The sequence below is a fragment of the Galleria mellonella genome, unplaced genomic scaffold (assembly GCF_026898425.1).
Source record: "Galleria mellonella isolate WM207_F2 unplaced genomic scaffold, CSIRO_AGI_GalMel_v1 utg57, whole genome shotgun sequence".
Taxonomy (NCBI): domain Eukaryota; kingdom Metazoa; phylum Arthropoda; class Insecta; order Lepidoptera; family Pyralidae; genus Galleria; species Galleria mellonella.
The window spans coordinates 2,822,769-2,846,676 of NW_026442119.1; the positions used below are offsets into that span (position 1 = coordinate 2,822,769).

Below are 23,908 nucleotides of genomic sequence, written 5' to 3' on the forward strand. Positions count from 1 at the left end.
ATCGATGTGTATCATAAATATTATATATTTTAAAATTTAATGAACTAGTTACATACATTTTATACAAATGTGTTTTCATTTGAATTGTCTCTCTAGCGTCTATATTTTTATCTTTGGTACCCATCAACATAATTAAAAAATATATATATTTCTTTATGGTTGTTTGTATATTTTGTAAAAGACGATAATGAGAGAACAAGATATTTAAAATTTTTGGATTTATTCCATCCAATTAAGTATTAAGTGATTTTTGTAGTTTTCACGTAATTTTGTTTTTATAAACGATTAAATATGGCTGATGGTAAATCTGTGATATTTCTAGTTCACTGCTGCTTGTATGCAAAAATTACTTTTACAACTACATATATTTAATATTTGCAGAGGATGTCATTCGCAGACGACTTCTCATTGATGGAGATGGAACAGGTGATGACAGAAGGCTGAATGTATTATTAAAAACATTAATAAAATGGTGTAACAGTTCCGATGAAAAACCGGAGGAGAGGTTAGTTTTTAATTATAATTTAATAATTTATAAGGCTGTGTACTATCTCCGACACTGTTTCTTCTGCATATCAATGATATGTTACAGATCAGTGATATTCATTGTTATGCAGACGACAGTACAGGAGATGCATTATACACCGGTCATGCAAAGATCTCGCGGGCACATACCGATGAGCTCCGGAACAGACTTGTGTCTGAAATCGAAACTTCACTCGATAAAGTTTCGATCTGGGGTGAACGCAATCTTGTTCACTTTAACCCTAAGAAGACACAAGTCTGCGCGTTCACTGCAAAAAAGACACCGTTTGTCGTATCTCCTCACTTTCAGGGCACTTCCCTTGATAATAAGTCGAGTCTGGGGATTCTTGGCGTCGATATATCTAGCGACGTCCAGTTTTGCGGTCATCTGGAGGAAAAAGCTAAGATAGCTTCCAAAAAGTTGGGGGTGCTCAATAGGGTGAGACGGTATTTCACGCCAGAAAACACACACACATGGCACACACATGGAATACTGTTCTCACCTGTGGGTAGGAGCGCCACAGTACCAACTCCTTCCATTAGACCGCATTCAAAGTCGGGCAGCTCGAATTGTTGACGATCGGCGTCTTACTGTCCGGCTCGACCCACTGAAACTGTGTAGAGATGTTGCATCTCTGTGCATCTTCTACCGAATTTATCATCGGGAGTGCTCTGAAGAATTGTTCGGATTGATACCTGCTGCAGATTTTCACCATCGTACAACCCGCCATAAACTAAAATTTCATCCCAACCATCTGGACGAGTGGCGGTCCTTCACCGTGCGTTTTTCAAGGCACTTTCTCCCACGCACAACCACTCTTTGGAATCAACTTCCAGCAGCAGTATTTCCGAACCGATACGACAACATAACCTTCAAGAAAAGAGCATATTCCTTTTTAAAAGGCCGGCAGCACACCTGCAATGCCGTAGGTGTTGTGAGTGATTATGGGCGGCGGTAGTCACTTACCATCAGGTGAGCCGCATGTTCGTTTGCCCCCTGTGTTGTAAAAAAAAAAAAAATTTTCGATGAGAACCCTATGTTTTACACAAAAAAATCTATCATTTATTAGATAGAAAAAAATATTAACTTGATCTATGTCAAATCGACTAATTTAATTATTGATAATTCTAATATGTTTAAAATAGTGTCTTAATATTTTATTTTTATGTTTACAGTAAGTCTACCCATGATCGAATGTTAGCTCAGCTTGCTCAGTGCGAATTTGCCGTCACAAAATCACAACTAGCGTCAGACATGATGGCTGCAGAATTGAACAGTTATGAATCACTATCAAAGATACTCGAAACAGGAATAGAAGTGGCCAAAAAAAATATTGAGAAGAGCAAAGCTGATTTGGCACAAGCGAAAACTGTTCGTAAGAATAGAATAGAGTATGATGTATTGGCTAAAGTTATAAGTGAACAACCTGACAGAAAAGAGACATTGGAAAGGTTGGGTACATTAAAAACAGAGTTAAGTAGTCTTGAAGCGACTAAGCAGCAAGTGGAGAGTCGCTTGTCTCTAAGAAAGAAACAGTTTCATGTATTAGTGACTTCAATACATCAGCTTCAGGCGTTGTTGGATGAACCTGATGACACAGACTCAGTATCAATATCTGATGATATAGAAATGAAAGATGACATGAATTGATGCATTGTCAATATAGTGCTAATTGTAATTTTTTATAACATTAAATTTAATAAGTACAATAAAGTATTTTACTTCAAATACTATTAAATTGCCCCTGTATAAGTAAGACAGGACCTGACAGTGGGTATATTGCTAGCAATGGAGTCATTACTCCCTTTTATTTCTTTTTCTTTAGTATAATTTCTTCATTCTTAAGGGGTTATACACAAGCTTTCCTTATTCTCTATTTAAAGTACCTTCGTACCGTGTCAGGTAGTCCTTCACGCGGACCCGTCACGAAAAAGCCTCATTGTTTCAGCCTCGTTTTCATTCTTCACTGGTGCCTCACTAGCGTATTTGATAGCAGAGAAAGGATTACTGTTATTTATTATGTATTAAAAAAAAGCTGCTGACCAATGTTGCTAGTTGTTTTTTGTCATTGTTGCTAGTGTGGTAATGTCAATTATAAAAAAAAATATTTCGAGTCTAGCTATACATTTGTTATCGCTGAACAAACCTCATCTACTAAATTATGAGGCATCATGCATTATTGTCATTGCGTGTTCTATGTTAAAATCCCTAGATATACGCGTGTTACATCTAATGTCTCTTTCAAAAGTCAATAGAACTCTTATAATTTATTAATAAATCCACCTGCGGGACGTACAATCAGGTAAAAAATTAAGGAATACAATAATATTAAGTATATTTTTTTAATACTTAAACTATTTTTTTTTTATTTGAGGACACGTTCTTATAATATCTAAATAAACGGTTAAAAAAAGTTTTTAGGCATTTCATGAAAGTCAATTAGATATAGAGAGCTCAATATCGAAAAAGCATAAAAACATTTAAGTAACCAAAATGTTGGTTTTCTTGGATAATTATATATCCCAATAGAAAATCGCTTAATTTAGTTAATATTTTACATTGAGATCTATGATGAGGATATAATAATTATGTCGATGACAATAATGTCATACTTCATGATTTATCTTATTCCAAATTGCCGCGACACTTGCCACAGCTAGGCAAAATTCGTGATTTATTTGAATAATTTTTACATTAATAAATTCCATTCCGACTTTATTCCCCAGTAGTACATAGTCGAAAAATAAACTTCGCGCAAGTCCACACTGAACCTCGTGAAAGCTGCTATTACCACTATACAGTCGCCCCGGTGCTCAATCGCACGTCTCGACGTCTGTTCAAAACGTGACTCCGAAACACGTTTTCTTGTTTTTATAAAAGAAAATGCCATCGTGGTGGGACTATTTACATATTAAACGACAGTACAACAACAAACGAAACCTCGAGGAGGGCTTGTTTCAGATCGCGTCGCAGACTTGTAATATTTTGGTGAAAGTCAACAATACAAATAATATTAATTTGACAAGAAACAACAGAAGTGATGAATATGGCTGCGCTGGACCCCCTCCAAAAGAGAAAAGCTCTATGCAGATATGTGTCCCGAAGTTTAGGAAAAACTCTATAACTTCAGGATGTAACCCCGGATTATCCGTGAGTAATAGTTTATAAAGTTACTCCTTAGTATAAATAATACTTTTTTTCCAAATTTGTAACAAAGAAACTTATTTGTTAAAAATTTGGAAACGAAGATTGATCTTTTTTACAATAAAAAATTTCCTACGTAAGTTTATTCGTACATTCAAAAATAATATTAAACATTATTGAAAATTTTAAGGGATTAGTGTAAATACATTTTAAATATTTTTCTAAAATATAAAAATTTATTGCATCTGGGATTAATCATTCATTATCTAATAAAACATCTTAAATATTTTGAATTTGGAAAGCATTTTGTTTTTTAACTTCTTGGGAATAAAAACTGAGAATCTCGCTCTTGGCAAAATCTTTGGTATAACAAATATGACCTGAATTCAGATTACCTAATTACCAAATTCAGAATATATTATATTTAAGATCAAAATGTCAATTTTAGGATCCAGAGGAAATATAATAGGTATTTCATTATTTATACAAATAATTTATAAGTGGAAGTTTTGCGCCTAAATTGAAATTTTTTGTGTCTTTGGTAGTTTATCTTGCTCTAGTTTTTAATACCGCAATGCACCGAATCTTACGTAGCTGTACATCCGGTAGAGTTTATAAAATTTCACGCACTATGAACTTGTAAAATTCATTGTCTCTTAAATTAATGGAAACAAAAAACAAAGTGTTTCAACAACAGAATTATGATTTAGCTAAAATTCTACAAAATCTGAGTTTGATATTGATAAAATTAGTACGAGACTGACATTAGCATTTAAATAAAAAAAAAAAAACATAAATTTCGTTGCGCTTTAGCCAAATATGGAATGAAATAAATAGTGTATTTATTTATTTAAACTCTGTCTGTTATTAAAGTCGGTTGGAAAGAAGACTTAAAATTAAAGGGATTGGTTAACAGCGTGCAATTCTGGGTTACGGTCCTCATGGTTGTAGGATAAATAGGCCACTATACGAATAGGTAAATTATATAATATAAAAGGTTGGCGACGATCAGAGCAGTCCTAACTTTAGAGATTGCTGTTTGGAAAAGGGCCTAGTGCCCGTTTCGAACTAGTCTCTGTGGGTGCGAATCCTTGATGGATTTTTTTCGTCATCAAAAGAAACTCTGGACGCCGTTAATATTTTGCTTGGAGGCACCTCAGTAAAAGATGGAGATCTCGTTTATTTTCCTCGCCAGGGAAGAGGGGGAAGTAGCCGTCGTCAAAAATTTGTCCAGGGACGCCAGTAGAATTAGGCAGGCCCTGAATTTAAATAAGAATCAGTTTTAACAAACTTTACAATAACAACATTAAAATGTTTTAAGCCGCGCAACACTTTTGACGCGTTTGAATTTTTTATAATCTATAACATTCGTCCCTGTCTTGTCTTCACCATAAAAGATATATAGTGGAGCATGTGCAGTCGTGCAGTTCACATTCATTGTTCATTGGCAATAAACGACCAATACAGTGCAAATATGTACATTTAATCATAAATATTTTTTATCCGTTACATTTGTAGGGAGTGAAATTTTTTCAAGCTGTTTCAACTTGAGTTTCAGGTAGGCGGTAATTTCTTACATTTAAATTTAGAACAGGCAGTTCTTTTTCTTTTTAAATGATTATTTTATAATAGTGAAGTGACAATTATAGTATATCGATTTTACTAGAGGAAGACATCGCTTCGCGGCCAGCAGACGCTGTGGGCTTGCCGTTTGACCCTGCCCCAGTATTGTTATGTTGTTTCGTGTTTGACATCTAAATATTAAGTAAACGATCGATTCGGGAGTACTGACATAATTATACATATGTACATATATACACAGATAATGATTTAAATCAATTCAGACAAGATGTATGAATGTAAAAAATGATATGAGTAAAAGAAGAGGTACTCAAAGTATTACAGAGCAAGGCTGATACAGGACTTAAAAAATAAAACAAACACTAAATATTAAGTGGATTACAACGCATTAGTGAAAACCGCATTCAAATTGGTTGAACCGTTTCTGAGACTAGCGTGCACAAACGTAAACAAAAAAAACGAAATATTTAAAAATCCTTGTTTTGGGTCCTATTGCGTTTATAAATCCCCTCTATAATAGTTTTTCTTATATATCTTCCATGTACAGACAGCGATCAGTTTACAATTTTATTATACTATGTATTGATGATTGATTTAGTAGAAATCAAAACCTACTCCTTTAAACTCGTTTTCCTAAAAGCAAGTGGCTGTATGCTTGTTTACACAATTTTTGATTTGTGATCGAAAATTTGAAAGAACTTACACTTTTCTCCTTATCTTCATAGTTTGTGAAGCGAAAAGTCTAATATAATAAATACAATATATAAAAATATATAGAAATATTATAAGAAATATTTCTAAGTATATAACAGGAAATAATTTTTTCGCCTAAAAACAAAGATTATGTTATGTACGGGTGTATGTTGGTGTGTATGTTCAATTTGCACTTAACTGGTTTTTTTTCGATAGTTATTTAAAAAACTGATTTTTAATGATCATAAATCTAGAACTAAAAATTCATATAATTTTTATTGCAATAAATGTTAATATTAGTGATATAGTATTTGTATTTATAAAAATACACGTAAAAATTTTTTTTCCTTTTAATATAGATAATAAGAGAATATTGTCATTGAAGACTTTTTTAAATTTAATATCTGTATTAGTTCAAGGTAAAACAAAATTACTCATTATCTAGATTATACCTGATTGGAAAATAAAGGGGAAAGAAAGTTGTTAGTAAGGGGATGGTAGTCTCCATTGCTAGCAATATACACTGTTAGGTTGATCTCCACCCGGTCCCCTTTGCTCGCGGTCTTATCGTGACGAATTTACTACAGGTTGTTTTGTTTCGTAGTTAATCTTTAGTAACTTCCTTACGATGGGACAATTGAGCTGTTTTCGTTGGGGGGAGGAAGGGATTGTTAGTAATGGGGAGGTTAGTTCCCATCGCTATCAATATATCTTATTAGATCAACCTCCTCGAGGTTCCTCCTGGAAAGCATCGTGACTAATTTATCGTTAAATTCGTTACGATGGGCTAACTGACCTGCTTTTTCATCCTCACCAATCATCCCTCACTGGTGCCCCGCCAGTGTATACTGATAGCGCAGACGGGGACGCAGACTATACCATTCCATTAGGTATCATCCATCAAAAAAAAAAGGTGTTTTCGTCGTCATTTTCTATTGGGGTTCCACTATTATACATTGTTAGCATAGGCACGTGCACCATTTTATCTTCATCTATAAAAAAAAAATAGGAAAAGGTACACTTAGGGACTTTAAATAGTAAAAAAAATATTCATCATAGTCTTGTAATAGCACGAAACGAGCAGTCGATATCGAAATCGCACCCTACTTATGTGTGGCCTAGTTTTGTGGCCAGCGCCGCATTTAGCACGCCCCTGCGATACCTTCACAATATTATGGCAGAAGTAAATTTGCTTTAAGTAAAGAAATGTCATAACACACTAGACTATAAAATGCGTAGTGGCCTAATCGACTTAAGAATTATACTAAAAAGTAAGACTAATGTAAAATATTTTATATCTTCTTAGCTTAGATTATAAAGTGTAGTATGTTATACTAAGTCTATGGTTTTTACGGAAGCGTGCAGAAATGTGGCATTATTAGAATTACCTATCTGAATTTTTATTATAGGTGTGTATATAGACACACCGCACAGACAATCACCAAAAATATTGCTCTTTTTATTTTATAGTTATTTTAATTATTATTTTCACGTACCCTCAAATGGGTTAAACCTGAAAATCAGTGTTTTGTTCCTTGAACAATGTTCCACGCTGAGCTTTGACCTTTTTGTATTGCTGCAGATCACACATAATAACACAATTTTATAAATCTTATGTTGTTTTATGTATTATCTATTCTTATGAACATGTTGTGTGTGATTAGTAACAAACAAATAAACGATATATCTATCTATCTATGTATCTATCTGTGAATAAAAAAAAAAGTAATTTGATCAATTTTCAATAAATATTTTTGATTGATTATTTTGAAAGTAGTCTTATAGCAAACTAATATAATCGTAGATAAGTTGCTTATGAATATATCACTAAAAAAAATTTGTACCTAGGTACTTTATATTTTGCTTCTGAATTTTTCAAATATATTTTTGTCAAAATACAAATGTTCACTAATAGTTAAGTAAGTATCTTCTTGCACAACTAAGATTACACTTAGCTATTGGAGCGCTTTTTAAATAAGTCAATTTATATGATGAAAATTGTCAATTCTTAACTTAACTTTCATTAAAATCTGTTCAGCCGTTTAAGCGTGATGGAGTCACAAACTATATTTCTAATGGTAGTTGCTTTTAAGTTAATTATTTTGCTGTAGGTACTCGTAGATAACTTACTTGCCTCTATATTTAAAACAAGTTATGAGTATTTTTCATTTTCATCAGAATCAATCTTAATTTACTGGATTTTTATTACTGTTTTTATTTACAAGTTAGATGGATGGATAGTTAGATGGATTATATTCCTAGAGTTATCATCTGTCTGAGTTTTCCCGAATTTATTCTCGTTCGAAGGGTGTTTGTTGAGTATTTTATGCATTTTTATAACACGAAAAATAAAGAAATTGAAGGTTTTTTTGATGGGTGAAAATGGTATGGTAACCCCGCCTGCGTTAATGGGATACGCTGGCGGAGCACCAATGAAGGGTGATAGATGAGAATGAAAACAGGCCAGTTAGCCCAGAATGATCATCAGGAATTAACCATGATAGTTTTCAGAGGGAACCGCGAGGAGGTCGACCTGGTTGGGTATATTGCTAACAATAGGATTCTCAGTCTCCATTACTAACAATCCCTTTCCCCCCCCAAAAATTGAAGGTTCACATCGTAGAAAATGGTAAGCGTCGGCTACAAATAGTAACATCGGTGGTAACTCTTATATGAGCTGCTTCAGAGGTTTGAAATTATAGAGACGAGATTCATTGCTACATTTCATTCCTCAAACCGAAAGTTAGTGAACCATAACTGTTTGGTATCAGAAACAAAGTCTTGAGTTTTCTTCTCTTCTTCAGTGTACTGGGTTTTGTTTCCTGGTTCGTTTCTTACATTATAGTGAGAATGATAAAGAATACTGATGCAGTAATTTATTACTTTTCCGAGAACGGGAGCTCGATTGGTCTAACTCAAATTTTACGCTCTATATTGGTATCCACCATATCGTATCAAGATTATAATGATATGGGGTGATGTCCATAGCCCTTTATGGGGTGATACCTACTTTGGTGAGTCACACAAAATATAATAGTAATTATTATTACAAAAACAATATTTTCCTAAAATTTTATGATTATATCATATATCTACTAATAATTTGTGGACACGTTTGCTTTCGACCTTGGCATTGTAAAAATTCAATGATAGTCTAATATTTAATACAATAAGGCAAGGTCGATAAATAAATTTGGATTATGAAACATTTAATCGATGAATAGATATGTATTATAATCATTTTAATGGCGGTATAATTTGTATAGCCACGGTAGAATGTTTTCTTTGCGTGCCCATTAATTTTTGGTTCGCTGTCACACCTAAACGGCTTAACGATTAACCCCGTTTCTTTGAAAAGCAAATCACTTATTCTATCTGTCTATGTAGGCACCTAGACATTCTTGTAAGTAAATTGTATTTCGTTTCAAGTAAAGTGAAGGTCTCGATTCAACGGTCTTTTTCATGTATGTTCTGACATTTGTAAACTACGTTGAAGAGAGAAACGGTACATTATGCCTTTTCCATTTCTAATGAAGTTTAGATTTTTCTTATTCGTCTTGTTTAGAAAAAATCTAGACATGTTTTTTATCGAAACAACTGCGTATAAAATGTACAATTCGCTAGACCATGATACAAAGGAGTTTATATGCTACGACGGAGGCCCCAAAAGAGGATTCAAACTTATAAATATTGTTTTCGCCTTAAACATTATATAACTGATCATATAGGCGTTATTATTGTGAGCAGACATAGGATTTTTATTAAGGATCAGTATATTTGAATAACATAAAAATACTACAATATTGCTTTCGATTAGCTTCATCGATATGTACGAGTAGTTTTGGTTCAATTTGTAAATATGTAATCGATTTTTCAAGCATTTATTGGAGGCGCCAAATATGCTGAAATGTCTGTCTACTTAGGTATGTAAATAGGGTGACAATGAAATATTATGGTGGCAATGAGCTGGACTGGCAATGGAAATTGGAAAGTTGCTTATCATTTGTCATATTGTTCCTATGCTTTTGTCCGATGGAATCAAATGCAATATCTACGTATGAAAGCTTGAATTTTTTAATAAAATTATTTTGAAAACATACATACTCCTTGGCAGTCTATGGGAAAGACTATTTGTCCAGCAAGCGTAGCTGTCTTTTTATCGAAAATTGAAATGAAGTTTCTATCTATTGTTCAATAAATCGACTATTATACCTATTTGATATATTTCGATTCGAAATTTTCGACAAAATTTCATGGCATCACGTCAAATACAATTGAATATTTTTTGAAATAGATTAAAAAAGACAAAACCCTTTTTAATAACTATTTGTCATATTCAACGTTAGTGTCGTTTATAGATTAAGTATAGTATATGCTATTAGTATTTTTATTTAATGTAATAAGTACCGTTTAATTTATGTGTAATTAGATCGAAAAAGCTCGACTAGTTTCGGAATCAATTCGTGATCCTTAGTCATGAGTGACTGTGACGTGAGCACGAGTCTGACCGAGTGCCTCGACTCTTTGAGCGAGTCGAGTTTTTCTCGATCTTATTACACGTAAGTTAAACCAGTAGTTTTTTTCTTATTGAAAATTTTAATTTAATTATATTATTAAGATACTCTAATGGTTGACCTTTGTTCATAATGATTGACCTTTGTTCATAATGATTGACATTAAGATATACATATCAACAGGTGTGCTTAATAACCTCATTAATACAACGAACAGTGCCGCCCACCAAAATATTATCAAAAATGAACAAATGCCACTGCTTCAGTTGTTTCGTACACCTGACGCGAGACTATGTTGTTTTGATCTTAATAAAACAATACCGGCTTGTACCTAAACATATTAGTGGAAGGTCGGTGTGATTTATTATTGACTAGAGATCCGGTTCGGCTTCGCACGAGTAGATAGAATTTTCGAAACAAAAATAGAGCCTACGTTACTCGTTGATAATGTAGATTTCTGTTGATGAAACAATTTTTATAATCTGTTGAATTTTTGAGTTTAACCATGACAAACAAACATTTCATTACAAAAAAAAAATTGGAATATGTTTAATTTTTAATGGCATTTAAAAAGTAGACGGTTCCCAATTCGTCTGTATTTTCTGTAGCGGTATACAATTCTGTATGGATTTAAATAATTCTGTAATACTATTATAATAAATATGATATATTCTAAAAATATTTGGATGTTAGTAATCAAATTTATATAACTGAACGGACATAAAATTTTGCTACACAGACAGAACATATTCTGATTAATTAATTTATAATTTTTTTACGCAGTGGAGACACGGAATATAGCTACTGTTACCAATAAGTCTGATTCTCGACTATGTACTTATATCATATTTATGTATAGTATTTGTATGTAAATCCTTGCCTTTGATTTCTATGAATTCGTAGGCGTCCTGTACTAACAAACATTAAACTTTTATTCGCCGATAAAATTTCCCTTTGTGTAGGCCGTGTACTTGCAAAATTTTGAATTAAAATGTACGTCGAGAATTCGTCACTTTTTGGACTTATAAGCATAGGAAGACGTGGAAAACAAAGGGAAATTTTATCCTTCAACAAATTGTTTCTCGTCTGCGCAGACCTATATTTACGAGCTATGTATAAGTCACAATCGAAGGCACGAATTTATTCTTTAATTCTTTTTGTAGCCATCAGTAAACAGTAGGTTTTGACTTTTTTTTTTTAACTTAGAATGGCAAACAAACTGACGGCCCACCTGATGGAAAGTGGTAACCGTCACCTATGGACATGAGCAGTACCATGGACATAACAGAGTATACTGTTTCGCCCATGATACCCCCCCATGCGTTGCCATTCCTGAGGACTCAGGTGTTATTCCTCTGTACCCAGAAAATTCACACCATATCCCATCCTTCAAACCGAAACACAGCCATGCAATCACAACTGCTTCACGGTTGAAACACGAATGGGGTAGAGGTACCCAAGCAATCGACTTTTATACAAAGTCTCCCTCTGGTAATGACATAGTGACATAGTCTGTTTATAAAATATGTATGTTCCAAAATATAAAAGAATAATAGAGTCTAAAAATACTTTATCTAAGTGCCTTCACGGACGGAGACATACGTAAAATCTGCACTTTACGGCTAACAACATAATGTACAATGTGGAGAATGTCTCGTGGCAAGACTACGTAACGACTACACATCACGTTGCAATGTGGGATGAGGTCGGATAGCCATCAAAAAGTCTGAATGTGAGTGGCGTAGATAAACATAGATTCTAACTTAAATTGGAAATAGTAGTAATGTAGAATCTGTTATATTTATAAATGTATAAAATAAATGTAACAGTACTGAATATATTGTAACATACATACATTTGTAAACATATGTACTTGAGTGTCTTGTGATCGCATATCCGCATTGTACTTTTCCTTTTCTGCGCAAACCAATTCTGTACTTTTGAAAGAATAAGAAACCTGTTATTACCCTTAATATTTTAAATACTAGCCTGTAAATATTAACTGTAACGCCGTTGGTTTCTGATAAATAAATAGAAAACAATATTATGTGATTTTTTCAAAAATAAGGCATTAAGATAGCTATACTAATTTTGTAAAATATCGTAAATAATCAACTTTAATAGAGGCTAATGGAAATGTTACTAAGTTTTGTTGAAATTATTACACAACATTCAATTAAACTATATTCAATTTGTATTAATATTGGACATCAGCAGACTGATTCTTATTTGGGTCAGATATTCGTTTACTTTCACAGATTTCTTTAGTGGCGTAGCTATAAAGTAAGGGTTTCTCTCGCAAAATGACAACGAGCAGGTACTAGTGGGAACCCAGGGAGCACTAGACGCCCTCTCAAAAACACGATTCTATTAAAATAATTAATAATATTAATAATAAATAAATAAATAAATAAATAATAATTAATAATATTATTAATTATTTATTAATAATTATATGATTAATATTCTATTATAATAATTAATTCTATTAATTTTTTTTGTATTATAAATGTGAATGTAAGTTTGTTTATCATTTGTTGTTATAGCATTAACGATTCAAGTAATCATAATAAAATTTGCTGTACACATAGTATTTGGTGTGGTAAAGGACTTTTTATAGCGATCGGGCAATATCAGAATTGAAGAAAGCACTCCGTGTTCTAAATTCAAACTTTTTCAATCAAATGTATCTGTCTACAAATGAACAAAACATATCTGTTTATTCTGTTTATTATTCGTGATTTTCATTCAGTTTAAACGTACTTGAACCTATTTACAATAAGCTGATGTTTCTTGAAATTGAACATCAAGAAACGCAAACAAAAACAACGGGTTATTTTTAAACATAACATAATTGGAATGAATATTATGAAGGCCGCTAAAATAAGTAGAACGAATATTATTTTATTTTTAAATTGAATGTCGAATGCATACTTTTTATAACATAGAGAAAAATACTAACGGAATTGTTGAAAAAACGCAAAACAAAACAACGCGCAGTTGCAGGTCACCTTGTACATTTATAATGCTATAATAAATACGTAGTTGTAGATGTAGGGTGAAACAAACGAACGGAACATGAAAGGGTTTCTACCTTAGATAACTATAAATACTTTATTATTTCTAAAATGCGAAGTAAAAAAAGAAATGGAATTTTACTCAAAGAAAATATTTTTATGTAGTCACAGTTTTAACAGAGCGGAATACCGAGTTAAGTAAAAATAAAAAAGAAATACATCTCAAAAAAGGCTGTATCTTATATTTAAAGAGTACCATGAAATTTTACATGTTTGTAAACATTGATTCTATTGAACTTCTGGAAGATATACTTATCTTGTTATTATATATAGATAGATAGATACTCTTTATTGTTTCTTCCAAAAGATTACAATAGTAAACTTATTATAGATACAAACAATTATAAGAAATAATTACAGTAAGAAAACAATGAGCGACCTTATTGCTAAAAGCGATCTCTTCCAGGCAATCTTTGGACAAAGAGGAGTAATTATAAACAATTTGATCAAAGGCATGATGAAAATTAGGTATATCATATTATTATTAAATATATATACATACATATATATAAACATATACACAAATACATTGAAATATATAAATACTACTCACATGTGTACGTAAAACACAAAGTTATAAAATTTTTAGATATCTGAAGAAATAAATATGTACTAACCAAACAAACAAACAAATTAATATTATTAAAATATATATACACTTATATACGACTACTTCTAGCCAATAAACATGTATTTTTTGAATGACTGAATTTTGAGACATTTCGATAACGTAAACTGTTTCAAAAGTAATTTGCATTTACAAGATGGTTTAACGTACAAACTTTTGCAAGCGAATTTATTTCATTTAAAAGTTTCTTGTTTGTCTCTTTACCCGTTACTCTAAAATGGGAATTTATATTGAAGCAATCGTCACATGCATTGTTTCATTTATCAACATCTTCGTTTCAACAGAAATTATTCATCATCGATGAATAAATAAATGAATACGATGTATGAGTAAAATTTGTCAAATACGCCTCAAGTTTTTGGGATGCTTCTAAATATTCTGATTAAATTTAGTTATTGAACATACATATATCTTAAAATATCTATGTCAAAATCTGTGTAAATATAAAATGTCTTTTTTATCGATACCATATAAGACATAAATTGGGATAATAATAATATATAAAGCCCTGCAGAAACATAAAAACCATATCGTAAATTTTCTTTCTAGCATGCGTTAACCTTTGACATTTGACCTATGTCTTGTTGTAGTGGTAGCATGTTAAGCATACCTACTTATTCTATGGTGGTACTCATGTCATTGAACATATCTATGCATCGAAATTTCAAGAAAAATCTGGAAAATATAAAATAAAAGCTTGGAAAAATATTGTTTATTATTTGTAATTGAGGTTGTTCTGATTAAATATTTCTATTAGAATTCAACACAGTATATTCTGTTATGTCCATAGTCATATTCATATCTATAGGCGACGGTTGCCACTTTACAATACTTGGACCGTTAGCTTCGTTTGTCATTTTAAGTTGTAAAAAAAATTTTCTCAGACATTGCTTTATGTTCATTAATTTTAATGTTTTATTAGAGTCCCGATTTTGTAAAGATTCTCGGCTATACTTTGCGTTCTACCGAAGTTTTCTACAGAGAGTACACTACGAGATTTTTTAAAAAGTGTGTATTACGGTTTTTTTAGGGTTGGCAATGCACGCGTGATTATTTCGAGTGTTGCAAGCGTGTATAGGCTACAGAGAGCTACGTTTACAATAAGACGAGCTGTATGCCTGTTTGCTACCTTTGTGGTATAAAAAAATAATAGGATGAATGTTTACTTGAATAATATGCTATTTAATTTATTAATTCATTGCTAGGACGAGGTCGTAGTGTAGGGTAAAAAAAGTCAGTTTCAAATGCCGCGCTAGAAACTTTTTGTGCTGGAAACGACCGCAGTACGATACAATGGACTTTTAACGCAGTCAGTCACGCGATCTTGTGGCATATTGTCAACAGTTCGATTGAAATGTCGATTGAATTGTGTCAAATCGAGTGATTCATCGTATGGCACATAGTATTGTGATGTTTATCGGCAATACTTGTGATTGTTGAATGTGAACGTGAATTGTTCTGTTCTGACCTTATACAATATAATTGTATACAAAATTTAAACGCGGTTTGCGGTGTAGGTATTAATTAATTATTTTAACAACAAGTTAAATTGGTTTAAACACTTGTAAAGCATACAATTGAATTCGAATGTGAAAGTGTACAAATTGTGGTCAGTGCTCTCGAATTTCGTAGTAATTACTTGTTAAAAAGTATATTTTGCTTTACAAAAAAACAATAGAATAATGACTTTAATCGAGAATACACACAGACCGATGAATAATAAAGGTTTTGTATACACATTAAATTATATATATAATTATAAGTGTTTGGATTAATAACGTGGATTCGTGTATCCATAAATAAAATTTGCTTCTCAAGAAATACTCTTTTGGTTCAAAAACGAAAAACGGCAATCATAGAAACATTCATATGAGACTAACATAAATGATATATTTCGATTGTGCAAAGAATCATGCAAATCGGCACAGAATTGGTGGTGGAATCACTTAACATACCCACAACAATTTCAGACGATATAATACTGTCGGTTGATAAACCGGCTTAAAAAATAATTTCAAATAGGTTGTTTTTTTATGTTTCATAACTTCGTCAATTGTGAACTGATTTGGGAAATTCTTTTTTTATCTGAAAACATATGCTTATTGATTGCTCCCACAGAAATTTTATCAAAATTGATTCAGTAGTTTAATTTTTAAATCAAAATAACTGTTTTTGTCACATTTGTAGTCGGTTTATTATTGTGGAGCACAATTTAATTATTTTAAAATGAAACACTTTGCTAGCGTCATATATTTATTAAATAGCACTGAATAATAATAATAATAATAGATTTATTTTCTCTTCACAATTCATGACAGTGAGATACAATGAGACATGAGTAATCAAATTATAAATATAATTGTGAGAGATTGGTGCCTGAGATAGGTATAAGAATACCTGTATTACAGGTTACCAAATAAAGAGACTCCGAGCATAGCCCTCTTCATAGCTCGCCGGATCGAGCTCGGAGTCTTGCGTGATAGAATCGGAAACGAGGATATCCGCAAAAAAATAAAATAAAATAATCGACATAGCCCGAAGGATAAGCAAGCTGAAGTGGCAATGGGCTGGTCACATTGCTACGCTTGGCAGGCGGGTTGGCAATCGTAGTTGTTGCGGTCCTTCCCTTGATTATTACATTCCCTTAGTCGCCTTCTACGACACCTACGATAAATGAAGAGGTGGCTTGTTCTATGCCGGGACTATATTAATTGAGAATATTATAAATAAATTAATCTTATGCTTCTATTGTGCTACGCCGTGGAAAGCTACGAATATTAAATCAAGATTAACTCGACACAATACTACTATTGGATAATAATTTCATTCAATAGAAACACACTATTATAAAGGTATTATAATTTGACTCTCAGACTGCGTTAGTTTACAATGAACAAAAGAATAAAAAATTAAGAGGCTTAAATTAATCCATATATGCGTATTAAATAAATTGAAGAGGTTTCTTAAAACAATTATTAATTTAAAAGTATTCGTATTATGTTACTTCAATTACTTAGACTGTAAAATAAGTCTTGAGTAAGTATAAAAAGTATAGAATACGGGGGAAAGGGATTGTTAGTAATGGGGTCAAATAAGCCCATCACTAGCAATATACCCTGTCAGGTCGACCTCCACGTAGTTCCCCCTGGAAATCATCGTGGTTAATTCTAGTTGAATTTGTTAGGAAGGGCTAACTGACCTGCTTTCATCCTCATCTGTCATTTCTCACTGGAGCCTCGCCAATGTATACCAATAGCGCAGTAAAGAGGTTTCTTCAGGGTCGGCAACGCGCGCGTAATACCTCTGGTATAGCGCAGGCAGGGTTACCATACCTTTATCACCCATTAAAAAAATATGTATAGAATTAAATTATAAAAAACATTTAAACATTTAAAATTAATTAAAGATTAATATGAAACTAATTTTTATCTTTATTGATTTGAAAGTTTAATTTTTTATACTCGTATATAAGACAGTGACAGCTACGACGTAGTGTCGTAGCGCTACGCCGTAGCTGTTGCACTCTACAAGAGTTACTTATTTATTTAGACAGATTTAAAATACTTAACATCATATTCATCAAATCAGCCATTAACTATTTACTGCTGAACAAAGGTCTCCCCCATAAAGGTGAGTTTTACCAGTAGTTGTCACGCTTAGCAGGCGGATTGGTAACTGTAATTAGCCATTGACGATGTTTTAAGAGGACGCTGCTGCCCATCACTCGATCATTAAGTTCCCTTAGTCACCTCTTATGACACCCACGAGAAAGGGCTCGCCCATTCTATGCAAAGGACCACACGGCAATTTAAATATTAGGTACTTATCATATAATTATGTATTATAATTATTAACTATTAACAATGCTTAAGTTATATATGAACACAAAGATAATAGAAAGTTAAGTAGGTATGTATAAATATATTACACATGACTTCATTATGTATGAAATTTATGTAACATATGTTATTATAAACTGTACGCTAATAATAAAATATCCCTAAGAATGATATAATATTTTTCTTAGGTAACACACTATTGTCAACAACTGTAATTGGTTATTGATTTTCCGGGATTCTCAATTCGGAATCAATTTGTCAAACTTTATATAAGCTTATGTAACATTGTAATACTATATATCTGCGTTTATTTTCGTTTTTAATATATAAGGTAAAATATATTTAATGTACTATGTCTATATTTGAAGGGATTACACAATGCTTCTAGTTCAACATAATTGCTATCATACTAATAATATACTGAAGGAAAGTTTATAAAATGAATATTGATGCCGGAAAGGATAAATATATTAATAGGCATTTAGTGAAATTGACCAGTTTCTAAAATAATTAAAGATTCTGCCCCATAAAAAAAACCGACTATAATTATAAAAAAAAAAACAATTATTTGGTGTAAAAATTAAAGTACTGAACCGACTTTGATAAAATTTCCATGGGATCAATCTATAAGTACGTTTTTTCAGTTATAAAATATTTTTTTTAAATAGATTTAGCACTGACGGAATTAACTTCCTTTCTGATGTCGGTCGAAAAATAAATTCGTAACGAACTTATTTTTTACATTGATTCAATTTCAAATTTCCCCTACTTTATTTAAAATAAAATATAAGAATATAATTAATTATACTATATATATTCTATTTATGAAACTGTTCGATGAAACTGAAGATTTATTATTAGTAGTATCTTAGGTTATGACTGCCATTTTGAAATAACTCATCCATTCCATACATTCACAAATTACACAGTCAAGATTTCATTTACAAAATATTATTTGGACAAATTAAATTATTACTGTATTAGTACCTTAACTTTTATTGTTTCTTTTTTATATAATTTTGTGTCATTATGCCGTATAGGGAAGAGCACTGCTTATCCTAAAGTACAGGATTTACCTATTTAGGGAGCAGAGTTTTACCTATATTTAAAATGTAATATTTATTTTGAAATAAATTATTATTATTATTATTATCTATGCTATTTCATCCTTTGGAAATAGATATATATTTGTGGCGTTTGGAGTTGAAACTCTGCGTCCATGGGGCCCCGAGGCGATGAATCTTTTCAAAGAGATTTTACGCCGGCTGGTGAAAACCTCTGGTGACCAGAAGGCTGACCTATACTTTGGTCAACGCATTTCCATTGCTATTCAGCATGGAAATGCAGCAAGTATCCTAGGCACCATACCAGCTGGTAGTGATCTCAAAGAATTTTTTTATCTTTAAATATTTTTTTAATTACCTGTTTGATATTATTTTGCAAAAATTTAATTTGTAAAAATACGTCATTCCACAATTCAGTATTTTCTTTAATTTACATACTTATTACGTTTGCTACGGGATCACTTTCAGATTTATTCTGGCGTTCTTTTTATGCCACCTGAGCAATATTTTTATCTTGCTTTCACTTTTTTATTTTAAGTTAATTACATTCTGTCGGAACGGAACTCTATTTGCGCATATTAATCGCATTTACCTTTTATTACGTCGTATTTTGCTCGCACTAATTCTTAATAACGGCGATGCGGGGTTATAACAATTTCCTTCACGCATTCATTGCAAAATTCAAGGTTATACGTTATTTGGGTACGGACTCGAGGCCGCGATGTTTCGGACTCTATTTGCCTAATTTTGTTATTACACATATCACCATGGTAACCTGTCCAGTACATTTTGTCCGTTTGCCCACTGTTTTCTTTGACAATATTTAAATTTCACAGTGACCTTGGGTACACTGTGCCTACCTACATTTCACAAAGACCACTCGTACACCCGTGTGATCTCAGATAGCGTCGAATCCATGAATATTTTAGAGTACCTAAGTCGTAACAAAACAAAGGACAGCCGTTTGGTGAATTTCATTATTGTTATTCCCGAGGGTACAAGAGTTTCAGATAAACGTTTACTTTGTACGTTCTGCTTATTGTAACCTTGTTATTTACAAAATATTCTATATTGTATTTTCTCTAGAAATTTACTTTAACGTAGGTAGTATGTTATTATTTATTGATTTTTTAATGCAACTTAGAATGATAAACAAGTTAGCAGCCCATCAGATGGATAGTGGTAACCGTCGCCTATAAACACAAACAATATTGGACATAGCAGAGTATACTGTGTTACCAATACCCTTCAAGCGTTGCTATTCCTGAAAAATTGGAGACTATGTACAAAAGTCGTTTGCTTGGGCATTTCTGTCCCATTCGTGTTTCTACCGTGAAGTAGTTGTGTTTGCATGGCTGTGTTTCGGTTTGAAGGGTGGAATATCGCAGTGAATTTACAGGATACAAAGGAATAATATCTGAGTCCTCAGAAATGGCAACATATTTATCATGGGCGAAACAGTATACTCTGTAATGCCCATAGTACTGCTCATGTTTATAGGCGGCAGTTACCACTTTTCATCAGGTGGGCCGTCAACTAGTTCGCCATTCTAAGATACATAAAAAAACTATGGTGTCATTCCTCTGTACCCTGTACTTTCATCGCCATATCCCATACTTTAAACTGTAACACAACCATGCAAACACAACTGCAGGCACGGCGGAAACACGAATGGAACAGAGATACCTAAGCAGACGACTTTTGTATAAAGTCTCCCTCTGGTATAATGCAGAACAAAAAAAGACACAAGTCTGCGCGTAGTCAACGCCTTACTGTCCGACTCGACCCACTGAAACTGCGCAGAGATGTTGCATCTCTGTGCATCTTCTACCGAATTTATCATGGGGAGTGTTCTGAGGAATTGTTCGGATTGATACCTGCTGCTGATTTTCACCACCGTACAACCCGCCACAAACTAAAGTTTCATCCCAATCATCTGGACGAGTGGCGGTCTTCCAGCGTGCGTTTTTCAAGGCGCTTTCTTCCACGCACAACCATTCTTTGGAATCAACTTCCAGCAGCAGTATTTCCGAACCGATACGACAACATAACCTTCAAGAAAAGAGTATATTCCTTTTTAAAAGGCCGGCAGCACACCTGCAATGCCGCTGGTGTTGTGGGTGATCATGGGCGGCGGTAGTCACTTACCATCAGGTGAGCCGCATGCTCGTTTGCCCCCTGTGTTGTAAAAAAAAAAAAAAAAAAAAAAAAGAACGAGGGCATAAAATGAAATTTATTGCATTCTCGCACGAATATTAGTTGTATTAAGAATATTAAGGCCATCCCTGCATAGTAGTTTAGAAATCGAGACAGGCATTTTCCAATCGATACTCAGTCATTTCAAGTGAAATGTTTATCTACTGAGCACGACACGCAAAGTTGATGACCTTTACTGAAATTGTCCTGGTTGACAACTAATTGCGTGGTAACAAATTGTGAAGTTGATTTTCAATTGATTTTAGCTGCTGACACCATTAATGCACCATAGTTTATGGAGACTATAGTACTTTAGTAAGTAAATAAGATTGTAGTGAAACTTGTAAAATATATTCTAAAATTTTCAGAAATAAGTGCAAGGTTATTCCTAAATCCATATGTGTATTGAGTCCCACGAGAATGGAAGCTGAATGGATAAATTTATTTAAATTACTGTTTTGTTTAAATTTATATTTCAAATTCTATCTGTTTGTGTGTATATAGCGAAAAATACGTTTATTTAGTTATCTCATTTGATTATTTTGAAACGTATACGTTATTATCATTGATATGATTCATAAAAGAAATGAATTATTTCTACATAATTTTAATGAAATTTCAGCCTAATAAATGTATGGATATTTAGATTTATTTCCATTGAAATATTTTTATTAATAAGTTTTTTTTTATGAAGCAAAAGAAACTAAATTTGAAGTCCTTGTAGATGATAAGGACCAACATTATGCGTAGGTACTCTTACTGGATACCTAGTTGCAATTAATAGTAACAAAAACATTATAGGAAACCTAGAATTTCCCCAGATATCGTGTATACTGGCTATTACTTAATAAATTAATTAGTCCCTAGCCGCCTATTCTATCTGGAATGGCGTTTTTAATAAAAATGCTCTGTCCTTTTCTTTCTTGAATTGATTAAAGTGGTTTACACGAATTTCCTATTAGATGGTGCGGTATACTGCGTGTGATTGCAAGTCCTATGTTCGTGATACCTTAATGGATTAGCTACTTGTATTAGAACGTTTCACGAAACGAGGTACATGCGGTTTCCCAATATTTTTTTGTATTTAGATAGTGTCTATATGAAGGTTTATGTTTGAGTTGGCTAAATTTATGATTTGAATCTTATTTACATATACATAAAAGCGATACTGCAAGTACTTAATAGATAGATAGATACATCATTTATTTGATTGCTACAAAACACATGTATACCTACTGAGCGACCGTGGGCCCTCTTTTTATGAGTAGAGACACTATAAAACGGCCAATTGAATGACCTGTAAAAAGGTTAAAGTTTGAAATTCATCTGTTGTATGTTTTCTACGAAAATCAACACCAAATTGGAAGCTACGCACATCAATCATAATAAAACATACAGCATCAATCAATTAATTATACTGCAGATTATTTAGGTAGATACGTATACTTACAATAGATCATTAGATGAAATCACCAGGATTTGTATAGCAAGTTCATTACTACATTTCATATATATATATATATATCTCAACAGATTATTAGAATATGTCAACAGATTGCAAATTATTCCCCAATCTTGAAAGAACTTGAAATCTTGTATTAATTTTGTCAATATTTAAGGTTTTTTTTTTTTGTATTAAATTAAATTTTAATAATCATTAGGCCACATTGTCTATAAATTTTGCAATCTTTATATTCACTATATTATATTAAAAAAGGTGTCAATATTTGCGTAAAAATCTATTACTTTTATCTTCCCCATAGTAATTATTCTTTATTTACAGTTATAGAACTTTAGTTACGTACTTATCAATATAGACCGTCCAACAACCTAAAAGGTCAACGCCCAAATACGTACCTATTTTACCTACATAACGTATGATAACGTGTTTGTATTTGGTTAAACGATCTTTGCTATTATGGAATTGTATTTTTTATACCACTAGAGTGGTAAACAAACATATAAACCGTCAGATGATAAACAGTTTCTTTAGCCTATGGTCGATCGTGAAGAAACCTTATACACTTTTTTTTAAAGAACTATATACTGTAGTTTCTAGGCTAAAACCTCGGCAGGGAGCTCATTCCACAGCTTGAGCGTTCGGAAGAAACTCCTGTGAAACTGCACTGTACGCGACCATTTAGGTTATAGTGTGTAAAGTTAAATTCTCTACCAATAGCGAGCATTGTGACGACAAAAAATGGTTGTGGACATCACTTCAAACAATTCTTCAGAATACCTTACATTGTACAAGTGGTTTCACCTTAGATTTAAGGGTAACGCCTGTGAGTTTGAGATCGCCGACAATTCTTATAGGCCGGTTAAGAGACCAAGTTGGTATCCAGGTGATCCGAACCACAATTGTAAGCAGTACTCGATGAGAGGCTGGAATAGCGAATTTTGTACAATGAATGCAATATTATTACGTTTTAAATTTCTTCTGAGATAATAAAGTTCCTATTTTACGGGCTATATATTTTTTATCTTCGTCACGAAGATCAATTTAATTGGATACTTATCCTTATTGGATTATGGCTCTTTATTTCAACTTTCCTTTTTATTGCTGTATCTGGTTGTGGTTCCATGGATAAGTAATATAAATTATATTTTTATTACTTATCCATGGATTTTATTAACCACTTGATA

At 32.5% G+C, this 23,908-nt stretch overlaps 2 protein-coding genes across 4 annotated transcripts in view; both read left to right on the forward strand.

Moving 5' to 3' along the window:
- Positions 1-130: 130 nt before the first annotated feature.
- Positions 131-2,239, forward strand: LOC113509758 (THO complex subunit 7 homolog). Its single transcript, XM_026893170.3, has 3 exons — positions 131-301; positions 382-505; positions 1,702-2,239. Exons 1-3 carry the CDS (start codon positions 292-294, stop codon positions 2,174-2,176), a joined length of 609 nt encoding a protein of 202 aa, XP_026748971.1. The 5' UTR covers positions 131-291; the 3' UTR covers positions 2,177-2,239.
- Positions 2,240-3,331: 1,092 nt separating this feature from the next.
- Positions 3,332-23,908, forward strand: part of LOC113509640 (5'-3' exonuclease PLD3-like) — a 53,570-nt gene continuing 32,993 nt past the window's right edge. Inside the window, exon 1 of one of the 3 annotated variants that reach the window (XM_052899292.1) lies at positions 3,332-3,676. In XM_052899292.1, the coding sequence (XP_052755252.1) occupies positions 3,410-3,676 (267 nt within the window). In that variant the 5' untranslated portion in view covers positions 3,332-3,409. Of the gene's footprint in view, positions 3,677-5,096; positions 5,229-23,908 lie in introns of those variants that run through there. The other 2 variants (XM_026893012.3, XM_052899296.1) reach the window with 2 other exon arrangements.